Source organism: Procambarus clarkii, chromosome 1 (genome assembly GCF_040958095.1).
Source record: "Procambarus clarkii isolate CNS0578487 chromosome 1, FALCON_Pclarkii_2.0, whole genome shotgun sequence".
NCBI classification, from domain to species: Eukaryota; Metazoa; Arthropoda; class Malacostraca; order Decapoda; family Cambaridae; genus Procambarus; species Procambarus clarkii.
Window position 1 is genome coordinate 24,054,750 of NC_091150.1, and position 18,831 is coordinate 24,073,580.

General features: G+C 49.4%; 1 protein-coding gene across 1 annotated transcript in view; it reads left to right on the forward strand.

Moving 5' to 3' along the window:
• Positions 1–18,831, forward strand: part of Culd (CUB and LDLa domain) — a 109,244-nt gene that overhangs the window by 57,945 nt on the left and 32,468 nt on the right. The window contains exons 10-13 of the mRNA XM_069321177.1: positions 2,418–2,447; positions 12,149–12,316; positions 12,566–12,766; positions 13,566–13,829. Of these exons, the coding sequence (XP_069177278.1) occupies positions 2,418–2,447; positions 12,149–12,316; positions 12,566–12,766; positions 13,566–13,829 (663 nt within the window). The remainder of the gene's footprint in view (positions 1–2,417; positions 2,448–12,148; positions 12,317–12,565; positions 12,767–13,565; positions 13,830–18,831) is intronic.

Below are 18,831 nucleotides of genomic sequence, written 5' to 3' on the forward strand. Positions count from 1 at the left end.
TCCTTGACCAGGCCTCCACCCCCAGGAAGCAGCCCGTGGCAGCTGACTAACACCCAGGTACCTATTTACTGCTAGGTAACAGGGGCATTCAGGGTGAAAGAAACTTTGCCCATTTGTTTCTGCCTCGTGCAGGAATCGAACCCGCGCCACAGAATTACGAGTCCTGCGCGCTATCCACCAGGCTACGAGGCCCCCCCAGCTGACCACCATTACTCCATCTGCAAGTCTGAAACACTATGCTGTTTGCTGTGCAAAGGCGACCATCCGGCAATCTCCATACGTTGTCCTCATAGACAAGACGTCATTAAAAACATGGAGAAATCCACATCTTCAACCGGAGCCAGTACCTCGGAAGCAACAAGCCCATCAGCGACCACCTCTACTTCAGGTTTCAACGCCCAAGCCGCCATTTTCCCGGAGCTTCCGGGAGGACATCCCACTGCTACTACCAGCAAATGGGGAGTCAGCTCCCAAACGCCAACCAGCGACTCATCGAGCCAGCCGACAGCACCCCCGGCCCACACCGACCAACCACTGAACAGCACAGTTCAAGCATTAACATCGGCGGCCAGCATGATAGCTTGCAATAACCCCCAGGAATACGTAAGAATATTAAATATTCTATACAAAGCAAATGGTTTTGCAGCTTTCATAGTTCCAGAGGAAGTCTTCACCAACACCACTTCTTTTTTTTTTTTTTTTTTTTTTTTTTTGAGATATATACAAGAGTTGTTACATTCTTGTACAGCCACTAGTACGCGTAGCGTTTCGGGCAAGTCCTTAATCCTATGGTCCCTGGAATACGATCCCTGCCGCGAAGAATCGTTTTTTCATCCAAGTACACATTTTACTGTTGCGTTAAAGAGAGGCTACAGTTAAGGAATTGCGCCCAGTAAATCCTCCCCGGCCAGGATACGAACCCATGACATAGCGCTCGCGGAACGGAACTTCAAGTTCTCAAGATACAGTTTCGGTCCCTGACACCACCGTGAACGCCGCCGTGCTCACGGATCTACTATCAACAGCAAAGCCTGCTCCTCCAGCAACTTCATCACAAGCCACCCAGACGCCGACGCCTCCACTATCAACAACTACCACAGTTCCACCTCTCGTGTGCGAACACTCTCAACGTCCTAAATCAGCTGCAGGTCCCATTAAGCCTCAACAGGCAAGAACTCATCTCTCAAGATTCACTGCATCTACTTCTGAGTCAGCTGACTCATCAGACGAGGACGTCTCGGTGGGAACACCACCTCCTCCACTGAAGCAGCCCCAACACAACAGAAGATTTCTGGCTAGAAGTCTCCGTGGCAGTCTCCGTGGTGTAGAGGCAGTCTCCGTGGTGTAGTGGTAAGACACTCGCCTGGCGTTCCGCGAGCGCTAAGTCATGGGTTCGTATCCTGGCCGGGGAGGATTTACTGGGCACAATTCCTTAACTGTAGCCTCTGTTTAACGCAACAGTAAAATGTGTACTTGGATGAAAAAACGATTCTTCGCGGCAGGGGATCGTATTCCAGGGACCATAGGATTAAGGACTTGCCCGAAACGCTACGCGTACTAGTGGCTCTACAAGAATGTAACAACTCTTGTATATATCTAAAAACAAAAAAAAGAAGCTACCTCCAACGATAGCCTCACCGTATCAACACGAAGCAAGACCAACAAACAGGCCAGGAGGCCTGCGAAGAAGGAGAACACCGACGATCCGCGCCCGAGTAAACCAAGTAATCAGTAGAACACCAACGTAATGCTGTAAAGAACACCGTGACGAGAAGCCTCCTACAAGACACACCAGCGAGCTCCCATGAGAACTCCACTTTACCACCAAACCACAGCATCAGCTGCAATTCTTACCCACGGTGGTTGGGCCACCGATCTTTCATCACCCCTCTTCACCTCGTCTCCAGTTCCTCGCTCAACATTTCTGCATCCTCGCCCCTCTCTTCAACCCCCTGCTTGCCTGCTCTAGGGCTTTGAAACGCGAAATTGAACACGAAAACTTCATCCCAAAATTTTGAGTGTATTAACAGAAAATGAGGAGAATGTAACAGCCCAATTATGTGTGTTTATGTACTATGCAGACAGTCAGGAATATACTTATTACATTTAGTATTAAAACGTGCAATACATTCAGAGGAAGGGTTAAGATTTTCTCAAAGAAAAAATGGTGAATACAACAATTAATAATATATTAATGCAACAATTACAATTAATAAATTACCGTTATCAAAATTTCCTTCTGTACGTATTAAAGTTCCAAATTCTGCTTTGCATAATTTTGGAGATTGTTCATAACGACCCGTTGATCAGACCTTATGGGTCTCCAGCGGCCTCTGATTGCTATATATCCTCACTATTCTGCGGAGATAATTCATATTGACTGATTTCTTTCATATTGTTTCATGTGTTGTGTGCAGAGAGCCTGGACGCGTATCCGGCTATAACAGGTACGTATATAAGGAAGAATGCTGCAGTTGTATTGATAACTTCTGTGATCAAGGACTTTATAGTGACTATAAGACTCCCGTATACACTACCAGAATGTCTGTGGAAAGTTCTGGAATGATCTCTATGTTCAAATTTGTTTTCTCGGCTTCTTAGTCTTGTCCTCAAAACAATTAACAATAATATAAAGGGTGGAATTTGTGTAATTTTGTCGCACAACAATTTATATTGTGTACTTCCGTCCATAGTGACAACAGTACCGACAGTCATAGTTGGGTGACAGGTGTGAATGGTTGGGTGACAGGTGTGAATGGTTGGGTGACAGGTGTGAATGGTTGGATGACAGGTGTGAATGGTTGGGTGACAGGTGTGAATGGTTGGGTGACAGGTGTGAATGGTTGGGTGACTGGTGTGAATGGTTGGGTGACAGGTGTGAATGGTTGGGTGACAGGTGTGAATGGTTGGGTGACAGGTGTGAATGGTTGGGTGACAGGTGTGAATGGTTGGGTGACAGGTGTGAATGGTTGGGTGACTGGTGTGAATGGTTGGGTGACTGGTGTGAATGGTTGGGTGACTGGTGTGAATGGTTGGGTGACAGGTGTGAATGGTTGGGTGACTGGTGTGAATGGTTGGGTGACTGGTGTGAATGGTTGGGTGACAGGTGTGAATGGTTGGGTGACTGGTGTGAATGGTTGGGTGACAGGTGTGAATGGTTGGGTGACTGGTGTGAATGGTTGGGTGACTGGTGTGAATGGTTGGGTGACAGGTGTGAATGGTTGGGTGACTGGTGTGAATGGTTGGGTGACTGGTGTGAATGGTTGGGTGACAGGTGTGAATGGTTGGGTGACTGGTGTGAATGGTTGGGTGACAGGTGTGAATGGTTGGGTGACTGGTGTGAATGGTTGGGTGACAGGTGTGAATGGTTGGGTGACAGGTGTGAATGGTTGGGTGACAGGTGTGAATGGTTGGGTGACAGGTGTGAATGGTTGGGTGACAGGTGTGAATGGTTGGGTGACAGGTGTGAATGGTTGGATGACAGGTGTGAATGGTTGGGTGACAGGTGTGAATGGTTGGGTGACAGGTGTGAATGGTTGGGTGACAGGTGTGAATGGTTGGGTGACAGGTGTGAATGGTTGGGTGACAGGTGTGAATGGTTGGGTGACAGGTGTGAATGGTTGGGTGACAGGTGTGAATGGTTGGGTGACAGGTATGAATGGTTGGGTGACAGGTGTGAATGGTTGGGTGACAGGTGTGAATGGTTGGGTGACTGGTGTGAATGGTTGGGTGACAGGTGTGAATGGTTGGGTGACAGGTGTGAATGGTTGGGTGACAGGTGTGAATGGTTGGGTGACAGGTGTGAATGGTTGGGTGACAGGTGTGAATGGTTGGGTGACAGGTGTGAATGGTTGGGTGACAGGTGTGAATGGTTGGGTGACTGGTGTGAATGGTTGGGTGACAGGTGTGAATGGTTGGGTGACAGGTGTGAATGGTTGGGTGACAGGTGTGAATGGTTGGGTGACAGGTGTGAATGGTTGGGTGACAGGTGTGAATGGTTGGGTGACAGGTGTGAATGGATGGGTGACAGGTGTGAATGGTTGGGTGACTGGTGTGAATGGTTGGGTGACAGGTGTGAATGGTTGGATGACTGGTGTGAATGGTTGGGTGACAGGTATGAATGGTTGGATGACTGGTGTGAATGGTTGGGTGACAGGTGTGAATGGTTGGATGACTGTTGTGAATGGTTGGGTGACAGGTGTGAATGGTTGGGTGACAGGTACTCACCTAGTTGTACTCACCTAGTTGTGTCTGCAGGATCGAGCATTGACTCTTGGATCCCGCCTTTCGAGCATCGGTTGTTTACAGCAATGACTCCTGTCCTATTTCCCTATCATACCTGGTTTTAAAATTATGAATAGTATTTGCTTCCACAACCTGTTCCTGAAGTGCATTCCATTTCCCCACTACTCTCACGCTAAAAGAAAACTTCCTTACATCTCTGTGACTCATCTGAGTTTCAAGCTTCCATCCATGTCCTCTCGTTCTGTTACTATTCCGTGTGAACATTTCGTCTATGTCCACTCTGTCAATTCCTCTGAGTATCTTATACGTTCCTATCATGTCCCCCCTCTCCCTTCTTCTTTCTAGTGTCGTAAGGCACAGTTCCCTCAGGCGCTCTTCATACCCCATCCCTCGTAGCTCTGGGACGAGTCTCGTTGCAAACCTCTGAACCTTTTCCAGTTTCATTATATGCTTCTTCAGATGGGGACTCCATGATGAGGCGGCATACTCTAAGACTGGCCTTACGTAGGCAGTGTAAAGCGCCCTAAATGCCTCCTTACTTAGGTTTCTGAATGATGTTCTAACTTTTGCCAGTGTAGAGTACGCTGCTGTCGTTATCCTATTAATATGTGCCTCAGGAGATAGATTAGGTGTTACGTCCACCCCCAGGTCTCTTTCACGCGTCGTTACAGGTAGGCTGTTCCCCTTCATTGTGTACTGTCCCTTTGGTCTCCTATCTCCTAGTCCCATTTCCATAACTTTACATTTGCTCGTGTTGAATTCTAGTAGCCATTTCTCTGACCATCTCTGCAATCTGTTCAGGTCCTCTTGGAGGATCCTGCAATCCTCATCTGTCACAACTCTTCTCATCAACTTTGCATCATCCGCAAACATCGACATGTAGGACTCTACGCCTGTAAACATGTCGTTAACATATACAAGAAATAGAATTGGTCCCAGCACCGATCCTTGTGGTACTCCACTTGTTACTGTTCGCCAGTCCGACTTCTCGCCCCTTACCGTAACTCTTTGGCTCCTTCCTGTTAGGTAGTTCCTTATCCATTCTAGGACCTTTCCCCCCACCCCCGCCTGCCTCTCGAGCTTGAACAGCAGTCTCATGTGCGGTACTGTATCAAAGGCTTTTTGGCAGTCCAGAAATATGCAGTCTGCCCAACCATCTCTGTCCTGTCTTATCCTCGTTATTTTATCATAGAATTCCAGAAGGTTTGTTAGGCACGATTTCCCTGTCCAGAACCCATGTTGATGTTTGTTCACAAACCTAATGTTCTCCAGGTGTGCAACCAGTCGCAGCCTAATTATTCTTTCCAGTATTTTACAGGGGATGCTTGTCAGTGATACAGGTCTGTAGTTAAGTGCCTCCTCCCTATCTCCTTTCTTGAAGATCGGCACGACATTTGCCTTCTTCCAGCAACTGGGCAATTCTCCTGACATAAGTGACTCATTAAAGATCATTGCCAGAGGCACGCTGAGGGCCTGTGCTGCTTCTTTTAGTATCCACGGTGATACTTTGTCTGGTCCAACTGCTTTAGTTGCATCTAGAGTTGTCAACTGTTTCATTACCTCCTCTGCTGTCACCTCTATATCTGATAGTCTTTCATCTAGGGTAACCCCTTCCAACAATGGGAGCTGCTCAGGCTCGGTAGTGAACACTCCATGGAAACTGGCATTCAGTGCCTCGCAGATTTCCTTGTCACTTTCAGTATATGCCCCCTCTGTCTTCCTTAGTCTTGTCACTTGGTCGTTCACCGACATTTTTCTTCTTATATGACTGTGTAGTAACTTAGGTTGTTTTCTCGCTTTGATTGCAATATCGTTCTCATAGTCCCTTTCCGATGTTCGTCTTATGTTAATGTAATCGTTCCTAGCTCTGTTGTATCTGCTTCTGTTGTCCTCTGTTCTTTGTCTTCTGTACTTCCTCCACTCCCGTCTGCTGGCCATTTTTGCTTCCTGACACTGTCTATTAAACCATGAGGTGTGAATGGTTGGGTGAATGGTTGGGTGAATGTGAATGGTTGGGTGACAGGTGTGAATGGTTGGGTGACAGGTGTGAATGGTTGGGTGACAGGTGTGAATGGTTGGGTGACAGGTGTGAATGGTTGGGTGACAGGTGTGAATGGTTACAGTTACATGGTTATTAAACCATGTAACTGTAACTCTTTATTAATTGTTATATATTTGTTAAGGCGCCTTTATGTAATGAATATTGTGCTTACTGTAGTATACTGTGCTTACTGTAGTATACTGTGCTTACTGTAGTATACTGTGCTTACTGTAGTATACTGTGCTTACTGTAGGATACTGTGCTTATTGTAGTATACTGTGCTCACTGTAGTATACTGTGCTTACTGTAGTATACTGTGCTTACTGTAGTATACTGTCCTTACTGTAGGATACTGTGCATATTGTTGTATACTGTCCTTACTGTAGTATACTGTGCTTACTGTAGTATACTGTGCTTACTGTAGTATACTGTGCTTACTGTAGTATACTGTCCTTATTGTAGTATACTGTGCTTATTGTAGGATACTGTGCTCACTGTAGTATACTGTGCTTACTGTAGTATACTGTCCTTACTGTAGGATACTGTGCTTACTGTAGTATACTGTGCTTATTGTAGTATACTGTGCTCACTGTAGTATACTGTGGTTACTGTAGTATACTGTCCTTACTGTAGGATACTGTGCTTACTGTAGTATACTGTGCTTATTGTAGTATACTGTGCTCACTGTAGTATACTGTGCTTATTGTAGTATACTGTCCTTACTGTAGGGTACTGTGCTTACTGTAGTATACTGTCCTTACTGTAGTATACTGTGCTTACTGTAGTATACTGTCCTTACTGTAGTATACTGTGCTTACTGTAGTATACTGTCCTTACTGTAGTATACTGTGCTTATTGTAGTATACTGTCCTTACTGTAGTATACTGTGCTTAATGTAGTATACTGTGCTTACTGTAATATACTGTGCTTACTGTAGTATACTGTGCTTACTGCAGTATACTGTGCTTACTGTAGTATACTGTGCTTACTGCAGTATACTGTGCTTATTGTTGTATACTGTCCTTACTGTAGTATACTGTGCTTACTGTAGTATACTGTCCTTACTGTAGTATACTGTCCTTATTGTAGGATACTGTGCTTACTGTAGTATACTGTGCTTATTGTAGTATACTGTGCTTACTGTAGTATACTGTGCTTACTGTAGGATATTGTGCTTATTGTAGTATACTGTGCTTACTGTAGTATACTGTGCTCACTGTAGTATACTGTGCTTTCTGTAGTATATTGTGCTTTTTGTAGTGTACTGTGCTTACTGTAGTATACTGTGCTCACTGTAGTATACTGTGCTTACTGTAGTATACTGTGCTCACTGTAGTATACTGTGCTTGCTGTAGAATATTGTGCTTATTGTAGTATACTGTGCTTACTGTAGTACACTGTGCTCACTGTAGTATACTGTGCTCACTGTAGTATACTGTGCTTATTGTAGTATACTGTGCTTACTGTAGGATACTGTCCTTACTGTAGGATACTGTGCTTACTGTAGGATGCTGTCCTTACTGTAGGATACTGTGCTTACTGTAGTATACTGTGATTACTGTAGTATACTGTGCTTACTGTAGTATACTGTGCTCACTGTAGTATACTGTGCTTACTGTAGGATACTGTGCTTACTGTAGTATACTGTGCTTACTGTAGTATACTGTGCTTACTGTAGTATACTGTGCTCACTGTAGTATACTGTGCTTACTGTAGTATACTGTGCTTACTGTAGTATATTGTGCTTATTGTAGTATACTGTGCTTATTGTAGTGCACTGTGCTTATTGTAGTATACTGTGCTTATTGTAGTATACTGTGCTTATTGTAGTATACTGTGCTTACTGTAGTATACTGTGCTTATTGTAGTATACTGTGCTTATTGTAGTATACTGTGCTTACTGTAGGATACTGTGCTTACTGTAGGATACTGTCCTTACTGTAGGATACTGTGCTTACTGTAGGATACTGTGCTTATTGTAGTATACTGTGCTTACTGTAGTATACTGTGCTTACTGTAGGATACTGTCCTTACTGTAGGATACTGTGCTTACTGTAGGATACTGTGCTTACTGTAGGATACTGTGCTTATTGTAGTATACTGTGCTTACTGTAGTATACTGTGCTTACTGTAGTATACTGTGCTTATTGTAGTATACTGTGCTTATTGTAGTATACTGTGCTTATTGTAGTATACTGTGCTTACTGTAGGATACTGTGCTTACTGTAGTATACTGTGCTTATTGTAGTATACTGTGCCTATTGTAGTATACTGTGCTTACTGTAGTATACTGTGCTTACTGTAGTATCCTGTGCTTGCTGTAGGATACTGTGCTTACTGTAGTATACTGTGCTTATTGTAGTATACTGTGCCTATTGTAGTATACTGTGCTTATTGTAGTATACTGTGCTAACTGTAGTATACTGTGCTTGCTGTAGGATACTGTGCTTACTGTAGTATACTGTGCTTAATGTAGGATACTGTGCTTACTGTAGTATACTGCGCTTACTGTAGTATACTGTGCTTACTGTAGTATACTGTGCTCACTGTAGTATACTTTGCTTACTGTAGTATACTGTGCTTACTGTAGTATACTGTGCTTACTGTAGCATGCTGCGCTTACTGTAGTATACTGTGCTTACTGTAGGATACTGTGCTTACTGTAGTATACTGTGCTTACTGTAGGATACTGTGCTTACTGTAGGATACTGTGCTTACTGTAGTATACTGTGCTTATTGTAGTATACTGTGCTTATTGTAGTATACTGTGCTTACTGTAGTATACTGTGCTTATTGTAGTATACTGTGCTTACTGTAGCATGCTGTGCTTACTGTAGCATGCTGTGCTTACTGTAATATACTGTGCTTATTGTAGTATACTGTGCTTATTGTAGTATACTGTGCTTACTGTAGTATACTGTGCTTACTGTAGCATGCTGTGCTTACTGTAGTATACTGTGCTTACTGTAATATACTGTGCTTATTGTAGTATACTGTGCTTATTGTAGTATACTGTGCTTACTGTAGTATACTGTGCTTACTGTAGGATACTGTGCTTGCTGTAGGATACTGTGCTTGCTGTAGTATACTGTGCTTACTGTAGTATACTGTGCTTACTGTAGTATACTGTGCTCACTGTAGTATACTTTGCTTACTGTAGTATACTGTGCTTACTGTAGTATACTGTGCTTACTGTAGCATGCTGTGCTTACTGTAGTATACTGTGCTTACTGTAGTATACTGTGCTTACTGTAGAATACTGTGCTTAGTGTAGAATACTGTGCTTACTGTAGAATACTGTGCTTACTGTAGAATACTGTGCTTACTGTAGAATACTGTGCTTATTGTAGTATACTGTGCTTACTGTAGTATACTGTGCTTACTGTAGGATACTGTCCTTACTGTAGAATACTGTGCTTACTGTAGAATACTGTGCTTACTGTAGAATACTGTGCTTACTGTAGAATACTGTGCTTACTGTAGAATACTGTGCTTACTGTAGTATACTGTGCTTACTGTAGAATACTGTGTTTACTGTAGAATACTGTGCTTACTGTAGAATACTGTGCTTACTGTAGAATACTGTGCTTACTGTAGTATACTGTGCTTACTGTAGCATGCTGTGCTTACTGTAGCATGCTGTGCTTACTGTAGGATACTGTGCTTACTGTAGGATACTGTCCTTACTGTAGGAAACTGTGCTTACTGTAGGATACTGTCCATACTGTAGGATACTGTCCTTACTGTAGGATACTGTGCTTACTGTAGGATACTGTGCTTACTGTAGGATACTGTCCTTACTGTAGGATACTGTGCTTACTGTAGGATACTGTGCTTACTGTAGGATACTGTGCTTACTGTAGGATACTGTGCTTACTGTAGGATACTGTGCTTACTGTAGGATACTGTCCTTACTGTAGGAAACTGTGCTTACTGTAGGATACTGTCCATACTGTAGGATACTGTGCTTACTGTAGTATACTGTGCTTACTGTAGTATACTGTGCTTACTGTAGGATACTGTCCATACTGTAGGATACTGTCCTTACTGTAGGATACTGTGCTTACTGTAGGATACTGTGCTTACTGTAGGATACTGTCCTTACTGTAGGATACTGTGCTTACTGTAGGATACTGTCCTTACTGTAGGAAACTGTGCTTACTGTAGGATACTGTCCTTACTGTAGGATACTGTGCTTACTGTAGGAAACTGTGCTTACTGTAGGATACTGTCCATACTGTAGGATACTGTGCTTACTGTAGTATACTGTGCTTACTGTAGGATACTGTCCTTACTGTAGGAAACTGTGCTTACTGTAGGATACTGTCCATACTGTAGGATACTGTGCTTACTGTAGGATACTGTGCTTACTGTAGGATACTGTGCTTACTGTAGGATACTGTGCTTACTGTAGGATACTGTGCTTACTGTAGGATACTGTCCATACTGTAGGATACTGTCCATACTGTAGGATACTGTGCTTACTGTAGGAAACTGTGCTTACTGTAGGATACTGTCCTTACTGTAGGATACTGTGCTTACTGTAGGATACTGTGCTTACTGTAGGATACTGTGCTTACTGTAGGATACTGTCCTTACTGTAGGATACTGTGCTTACTGTAGGATACTGTGCTTACTGTAGGATACTGTCCATACTGTAGGATACTGTCCATACTGTAGGATACTGTGCTTACTGTAGGATACTGTGCTTACTGTAGGATACTGTGCTTACTGTAGGATACTGTGCTTACTGTAGGATACTGTCCATACTGTAGGATACTGTCCTTACTGTAGGATACTGTCCATACTGTAGGATACTGTGCTTACTGTAGGATACTGTGCTTACTGTAGTATACTGTGCTTATTGTAGTATACTGTGCTTATTGTAGTATACTGTGCTTACTGTAGTATACTGTGCTTATTGTAGTATACTGTGCTTACTGTAGCATGCTGTGCTTACTGTAGCATGCTGTGCTTACTGTAATATACTGTGCTTATTGTAGTATACTGTGCTTATTGTAGTATACTGTGCTTACTGTAGTATACTGTGCTTACTGTAGCATGCTGTGCTTACTGTAGTATACTGTGCTTACTGTAATATACTGTGCTTATTGTAGTATACTGTGCTTATTGTAGTATACTGTGCTTACTGTAGTATACTGTGCTTACTGTAGGATACTGTGCTTGCTGTAGGATACTGTGCTTGCTGTAGTATACTGTGCTTACTGTAGTATACTGTGCTTACTGTAGTATACTGTGCTCACTGTAGTATACTTTGCTTACTGTAGTATACTGTGCTTACTGTAGGATACTGTCCTTACTGTAGGATACTGTGCTTACTGTAGGATACTGTGCTTACTGTAGGATACTGTCCATACTGTAGGATACTGTGCTTACTGTAGGATACTGTGCTTACTGTAGGATACTGTGCTTACTGTAGGATACTGTGCTTACTGTAGGATACTGTGCTTACTGTAGGATACTGTGCTTACTGTAGGATACTGTCCTTACTGTAGGATACTGTCCTTACTGTAGGATACTGTGCTTACTGTAGGATACAAGACTGTAGTCCAACATCACCTGTATTTTGTATTAACAAGCACGAAATCACACGTTTTTCCTATACAAAACTAGTAGAAAATCACTTGGAATAAATACATGAAGTATACAAGTATACATGAAATAAATACAAGTATAGTGTATGTATAGTCAGCATACGCCAACAATATACACTATGTGTTATGACAGAAGTTAATGATGGGGACCTTTAACAAGCCGCTGGCTTAATGTCCTCATCGAGGCCACTATACTAGTGGCCCGTCATGTTAAGGTGTCTCATCTGGCGCATGTGGTGACCGACAGACTGCGGGGGGTTCGTGACCAACTTCGGGGGCACGATCACCATGATGAAGATGTCGCGGGGCGATAAGAACCTCACCATGTACGACTGTGTGTGGATCCTCCGCCCACCCCAGAACTACGCCTTCAAGTCCCACCTCTCCATCCGGCTCCTCCAGTTTGATGACATGGGTGAGTTGTGTGTGTGTGTATATATATATGTATATATATACATATATATATATATATATATATATATATATATATATATATATATATATATATATATATATATATATATATATATATATATATATACAGGTATACTACCTTTCCTCTCCCTCACCACCTTGCCTCTCCCTCACCACCTTGCCTCTCCCTCACCACCTTGCCTCTCCCTCACCACCTTGCCTCTCCCTCACCACCTTGCCTCCCCCACAGTGCCAGACACCGTGCTGGAGGTGCGTCAAGGGGTGACCAGCGAAGACTACCTGCTGGAGACGGTGAAGGGGGGCGGGGCGGCCAGCAGGGGCCAGGAACACGTCGCCGCCGTCGACACCGGCTTCTACGTCAGGCTGAAGGGCGCCTTCACCAAGGACTCCAAGCTGGCCATCGTCTACACCTCCTTCAGCTACCTGGGAAGTGAGTTCTCAGTCTCATGTGAACGTCTTAACGGATTCGCTCGGATTCGTAAAGTAGTTCCGCAAGCACTTACGAATCTGTACATCTATCCTCAGTCTATGACGGCTTTGGTTACATTTATTAAACAGTTTACAAGCATGAAAACTTGCCAATCAATTGTTGTTATTGGTATTAACAGCCTCCTGGTGCTTCGGAACTCATTAACTAATTTTTAATTGTAAACAAAGCCGCCAAAGATTGAGAACAGATGAACAGGTCCGTAAATGCTTGAGTAACTGCTTCGTGAATACGGGTCCAGGGTGTATTACCCTCAGGCCTTTGTTTACTTCCCTAAGTGCACTTAAGTGCGCCTTGCTCTCGCATTGCACTCAACATTACGTGGTCAGCTCGTCCTCCCAAGGTTCCCCAACGTCAAGAAACCATTGTACTAAAGTGCCCTTATCCTAACCTACCAGAGGACCCAGAACAGAAAACGGGAGAGTGTGTGGAGACCAAACACACACCAGAAGATGAGGAGACGACGACGTTTCGGTCCGGCCTGGACCATTGTCAAGTCGATTGTGCTAATGGTCCAGGACGGACCGAAACGTCGTTTGTTTATCTTCTGGAGCGGTTCGGTCCTTGTGCAAAATGTCCTCTCGAAAAGAACGTCGCATTTCGCACGTAGGCGTTACCTAGGGCCAAGCAATCGAAAATGGGAGCTTGTCGCGAAATTGACGTACTGTCCCGTTTTCTGATTTGAGTTCTCTGGCCCGTTGAGGAAATTTATCTTCCACCTGATGCCTCTTCCTCCCTCCAGGCTGCTACACGCTGACGGACCTCATGTGCGATAACCACCGCTGCATCCCCAAAATGTTGCGCTGCGACGGCTTCGACCACTGCGGCGACGGCACCGATGAGCCGGCTTCCTGCTCCGTCGGGCCGGACGCCAAGGGCCTGACGCCCGAGGACGCCGCCTGGTGGTACCAACACACACCTAACTATTATTTCCCCCACAAGAACACCCTCTTGCTGGGGGGTTCCCATAGCTGGCCCAGCCTGCTGCTGCTGCTGGCTCTCATTGGTGGGTGGTGCTGGGGGAGTGTCTGGGTGCTGGGGGAGTGTCTGGGTGCTGGGGAGTGTCTGGGTGATGGGGGAGTGTCTGGGTGATGCTGGGGGAGTGTCTGGGTGCTGGGGAGTGTCTGGGTGATGCTGGGGGAGTGTCTGGGTGCTGGGGGAGTGTCTGGGTGCTGGGGGAGTGTCTGGGTGCTGGGGGAGTGTCTGGGTGATGCTGGGGGAGTGTCTGGGTGCTGGGGAGTGTCTGGGTGATGCTGGGGGAGTGTCTGGGTGCTGGGGGAGTGTCTGGATGCTGGGGGAGTGTCTGGGTGCTGGGGGAGTGTCTGGGTGATGCTGGGGGAGTGTCTGGGTGCTGGGGAGTGTCTGGGTGATGCTGGGGGAGTGTCTGGGTGCTGGGGGAGTGTCTGGATGCTGGGGGAGTGTCTGGGTGCTGGGGGAGTGTCTGGGTGATGCTGGGGGAGTGTCTGGATGCTGGGGAGTGTCTGGGTGATGCTGGGGGAGTGTCTGGGTGCTGGGGGAGTGTCTGGGTGTTGCTGAGGGAGTGTCTAGGTGCTGGGGGAGTGTCTGGGTGATGCTGGGGGAGTGTCTGGGTGGTGCTGGGGGAGTGTCTGGATGCTGGGGGAGTGTCTGGGTGATGCTGGGGGAGTGTCTGGGTGCTGGGGAGTGTCTGGGTGATGCTGGGGGAGTGTCTGGGTGTTGCTGAGGGAGTGTCTGGGTGCTGGGGGAGTGTCTGGATGGTGCTGATGGAGTGTCTGGGTGCTGGGGGAGTGTCTGGATGGTGCTGGGGGAGTGTCTGGGTGCTGGGGGAGTGTCTGGATGCTGGGGGAGTGTCTGGGTGCTGGGGGAGTGTCTGGGTGATGCTGGGGGAGTGTCTGGATGCTGGGGAGTGTCTGGGTGATGCTGGGGGAGTGTCTGGGTGCTGGGGGAGTGTCTGGGTGTTGCTGAGGGAGTGTCTAGGTGCTGGGGGAGTGTCTGGGTGATGCTGGGGGAGTGTCTGGGTGGTGCTGGGGGAGTGTCTGGATGCTGGGGGAGTGTCTGGGTGATGCTGGGGGAGTGTCTGGGTGCTGGGGAGTGTCTGGGTGATGCTGGGGGAGTGTCTGGGTGTTGCTGAGGGAGTGTCTGGGTGCTGGGGGAGTGTCTGGATGGTGCTGATGGAGTGTCTGGGTGCTGGGGGAGTGTCTGGATGGTGCTGGGGGAGTGTCTGGGTGCTGGGGGAGTGTCTGGGTGCTGGGGAGTGTCTGGGTGGTGCTGGGGGAGTGTCTGGGTGCTGGGGGAGTGTCTGGATGCTGGGGGAGAGTCTGGGTGCTGCTGGGTGAGTGTCTGGGTGTTGGGGGAGTGTCTGGGTGCTGGGGGAGTGTCTGGGTGGTGGTGGGGGAGTGTCTGGGAGCTGGGGGAGTGTCTGGGTGCTGGGGGAGTGTCTGGGTGCTGGGGGAGTATCTGGGTGCTGGGGGAGTGTCTGGGTGCTGGGGGATTGTCTGGGTGCTAGGGGAGTGTCTAGGTGGTGCTGGGGGAGTGTCTGGGTGATGGGGGAGTGTCTAGGTGGTGCTGGGGGAGTGTCTGGGTGCTGGGGGAGTGTCTGGGTGCTGGGGGAGTTTCTAAGTGGTGCTGGGGGAGTGTCTGGGTGATGGGGAGTGTCTGGGTGCTGCTGGGGGAGTGTCTGGGTGCTGCTGGGGAAGTGTCTGGGTGCTGCTGGGGGAGTGTCTGGGTGCTGCTGGGGAAGTGTCTGGGTGCTGCTGGGGGGTGTCTGGGTGCTGGGGGAGTGTCTGGATGCTGCTGAGTGAGTGTCTGGGTGCTGGGGGAGTGTCTGGGTGGTGCTGGGGGAGTGTCCGGGAGCTGGGGGAGTGTCTGGGTGCTGGGGGAGTGTCTGGGTGCTGGGGGAGTATCTGGGTGCTGGGGGAGTGTCTGGGTGCTGGGGGAGTGTCTGTGTGCTGGGGGAGTGTCTAGGTGGTGCTGGGGGAGTGTCTGGGTGATGGGGCGTGTCTGGGTGCTGGGGGAGTGTCTGGGTGCTGGGGGAGTGTCTAGGTGGTGCTGGGGGAGTGTCTGGGTGCTGGGGGAGTGTCTGGGTGCTGGGGGAGTGTCTAAGTGGTGCTGGGGGAGTGTCTGGGTGATGGGGAGTGTCTGGGTGCTGCTGGGGGAGTGTCTGGGTGCTGCTGGGGAAGTGTCTGGGTGCTGCTGGGGGAGTGTCTGGGTGCTGCTGGGGAAGTGTCTGGGTGCTGCTGGGGAGTGTCTGGGTGCTGGGGGAGTGTCTGGGTGTTGCTGGGGGAGGGTCTGGGTGCTGCTGGGGGAGTGTCTGGGTGCTGGGGGAGTGTCTGGGTGCTAGGGGAGTGTCTGGGTGTTGCTGGGGGAGTGTCTGGGTGCTGGGGGAGTGTCTGGGTGGTACTGGGGAAGTGTCTGCGTGTTGGAGGAGTATCTGGGTGCTGGGGGAGTGTCTGGGTGCTGGGGGAGTGTCTGCATGTTGGGGGAGTGTCTGGGTGCTGGGGGAGTGTCTGGGTGCTGGGGGAGTGTCTGGGTGCTGCTGGGTGAGTGTTTGGGTGATGGAGGAGTATCTGGGTGATGGGGGAGTGTCTGGATGCTGCTGGGGGAGTGTCTGGGTGGTGCTGGGGGAGTGTCTGGGTACTGATGGGGGAGTGTCTGGGTGCTGGGGGAGTGTCTGGGTGATGGGTAAGTGTCTGGGTGGTGGTGGGGGAGTGTCTGGGTGGTGCTGGGGGAGTGTCTGGGTGCTGGGTGAGTGTCTGGATGCTGCTGAGGGAGTGTCTGGGTGATGGGGGAGTGTTTGGGTGGTGGTGGAGTGTCTGGGTGATGGGGGAGTGTTTGGGTGGTGGTGGAGTGTCTGGGTGGTGCTGGGGGAGTGTCTGGGTGATGGGGGAGTGTCTGGGTGTTGCTGAGGGAGTGTCTGGGTGATGGGGGAATGTCTGGGAGGTGGTGGGGGAGTGTCTGGGTGCTGATGGGGGAATGTCTGGGAGGTGGTGGGGGAGTGTCTGGGTGCTGATGGGGGAGTGTCTGGGTGCTGGTGGAGTGTCTGGGTGGTGCTGGGGGAGTGTCTGGGTGGTGCTGAGGGAGTGTCTGGGTGTTGGGGGAGTGTCTGGGGGGTGCTGAGGGAGTGTCTGGGTGATGGGGGAGTGTTTGGGTGGTGGTGGAGTGTCTGGGTGGTGCTGGGGGAGTGTCCGGGTGATGGGGGAGTATCTGGGGGTTGCTGAGGGAGTGTCTGGGTGATGGGTGAGTGTCTGGGGGTGCTGAGGGAGTGTCTGGGGGGTGCTGAGGGAGTGTCTGGGTGGTGGTGGAGTGTCTGGGTGCTGGGTGAGTGTCTGGGTGCTAGGGGAGTGTCTGGGTGCTGCTGGGTGAGTATTTGGGTGCCAGGGGAGTGTCTGGGTGCTGGGTGAGTGTCTGGGTGCTGGGGGAGTGTCTGGATGCTGCTGGGTGAGTGTCTGGGTGCTGGGGGAGTGTCTGGATGCTGCTGGGTGAGTGTCTGGATGCTGCTGGGTGAGTGTCTGGGTGCTGGGTGAGTGTCTGGATGCTGCTGAGTGAGTGTCTGGATGCAGCTGGGTGAGTGTCTGGGTAATGGGGGAGTGTCTGGGTGCTACTGGGTGAGTGTCGGGGTGCTGGGGGAGTGTCTGGGTGCTGCTGGTGAGTCTCTGGGTGCTGGGGGAGTGTCTGGGTGCTGGGGGAGTGTCTGGGTGCTGCTGGGTGAGTGTCTGGGTGCTGGGGGAGTATCTGGGTGCTGCTGGGTGAGTGTCTGGGTGCTGCTGGGTGAGTATCTGGGTACTAGGGGAGTGTCTGGGTGCCGGGGGAGTAGCTGGGTGCTGCTGGGTGAGTGTCTGGGTGTTGGGGGAGTGTCTGGATGCTGGGGGAGTGTCTGGGTGCTGGGGGAGTGTCTGGGTATTGCTGAGGGAGTGTCTGGGTGATGGGGGAGTGTCTGGGTGGTGCTGGGGGAGTGTCTGGGTGCTGGGGGAGTGTCTGGGTGTTGCTGAGGGAGTGTCTGGGTGATGGGGGAGTGTCTGCGTGGTGGTGGGGGAGTGTCTGGGTGCTGGGTGAGTGTCTGGGTGATGGGGGAGTGTCTGTGTGCTGGGGGAGTGTCTGTGTGCTGGGTGAGTGTTTGGGTGATGGGGGAGTGTCTGGGTGCAGGGGGAATGTCTGGGTGGTGCTGGGGGAGTGTCTGGGTGGTGCTGGGGGAGTGTCTGGGTGATAGGGGAATGTCTGGATGCTGCTGGGGGAGAGTCTGCGTGCTAGGGGAGTGTCTGGGTGTTGCTGGGGGAGTGCCTGGGTGCGGCTGGGGGAGTGCCTGGGTGCTACGGTCTCGGTGATGGGGGAGTGTCTGGGTACTGATGGGGGAGTGTCTGGGTGCTGGGGGAGTGTCTGGGTGATGGGTAAGTGTCTGGGTGGTGGTGGGGGAGTGTCTGGGTGGTGCTGGGGGAGTGTCTGGGTGCTGGGTGAGTGTCTGGATGCTGCTGAGGGAGTGTCTGGGTGATGGGGGAGTGTTTGGGTGGTGGTGGAGTGTCTGGGTGATGGGGGAGTGTTTGGGTGGTGGTGGAGTGTCTGGGTGGTGCTGGCGGAGTGTCTGGGTGATGGGGGAGTGTCTGGGTGTTGCTGAGGGAGTGTCTGGGTGATGGGGGAATGTCTGGGAGGTGGTGGGGGAGTGTCTGGGTGCTGATGGGGGAGTGTCTGGGTGCTGGTGGAGTGTCTGGGTGGTGCTGGGGAGTGTCTGGGTGGTGCTGGGGGAGTGTCTGGGTACTGATGGGGGAGTGTCTGGGTGCTGGGGGAGTGTCTGGGTGATGGGTAAGTGTCTGGGTGGTGGTGGGGGAGTGTCTGGGTGGTGCTGGGGGAGTGTCTAGGTGCTGGGTGAGTGTCTGGATGCTGCTGAGGGAGTGTCTGGGTGATGGGGGAGTGTTTGGGTGGTGGTGGAGTGTCTGGGTGATGGGGGAGTGTTTGGGTGGTGGTGGAGTGTCTGGGTGGTGCTGGGGGAGTGTCTGGGTGATGGGGGAGTGTCTGGGTGTTGCTGAGGGAGTGTCTGG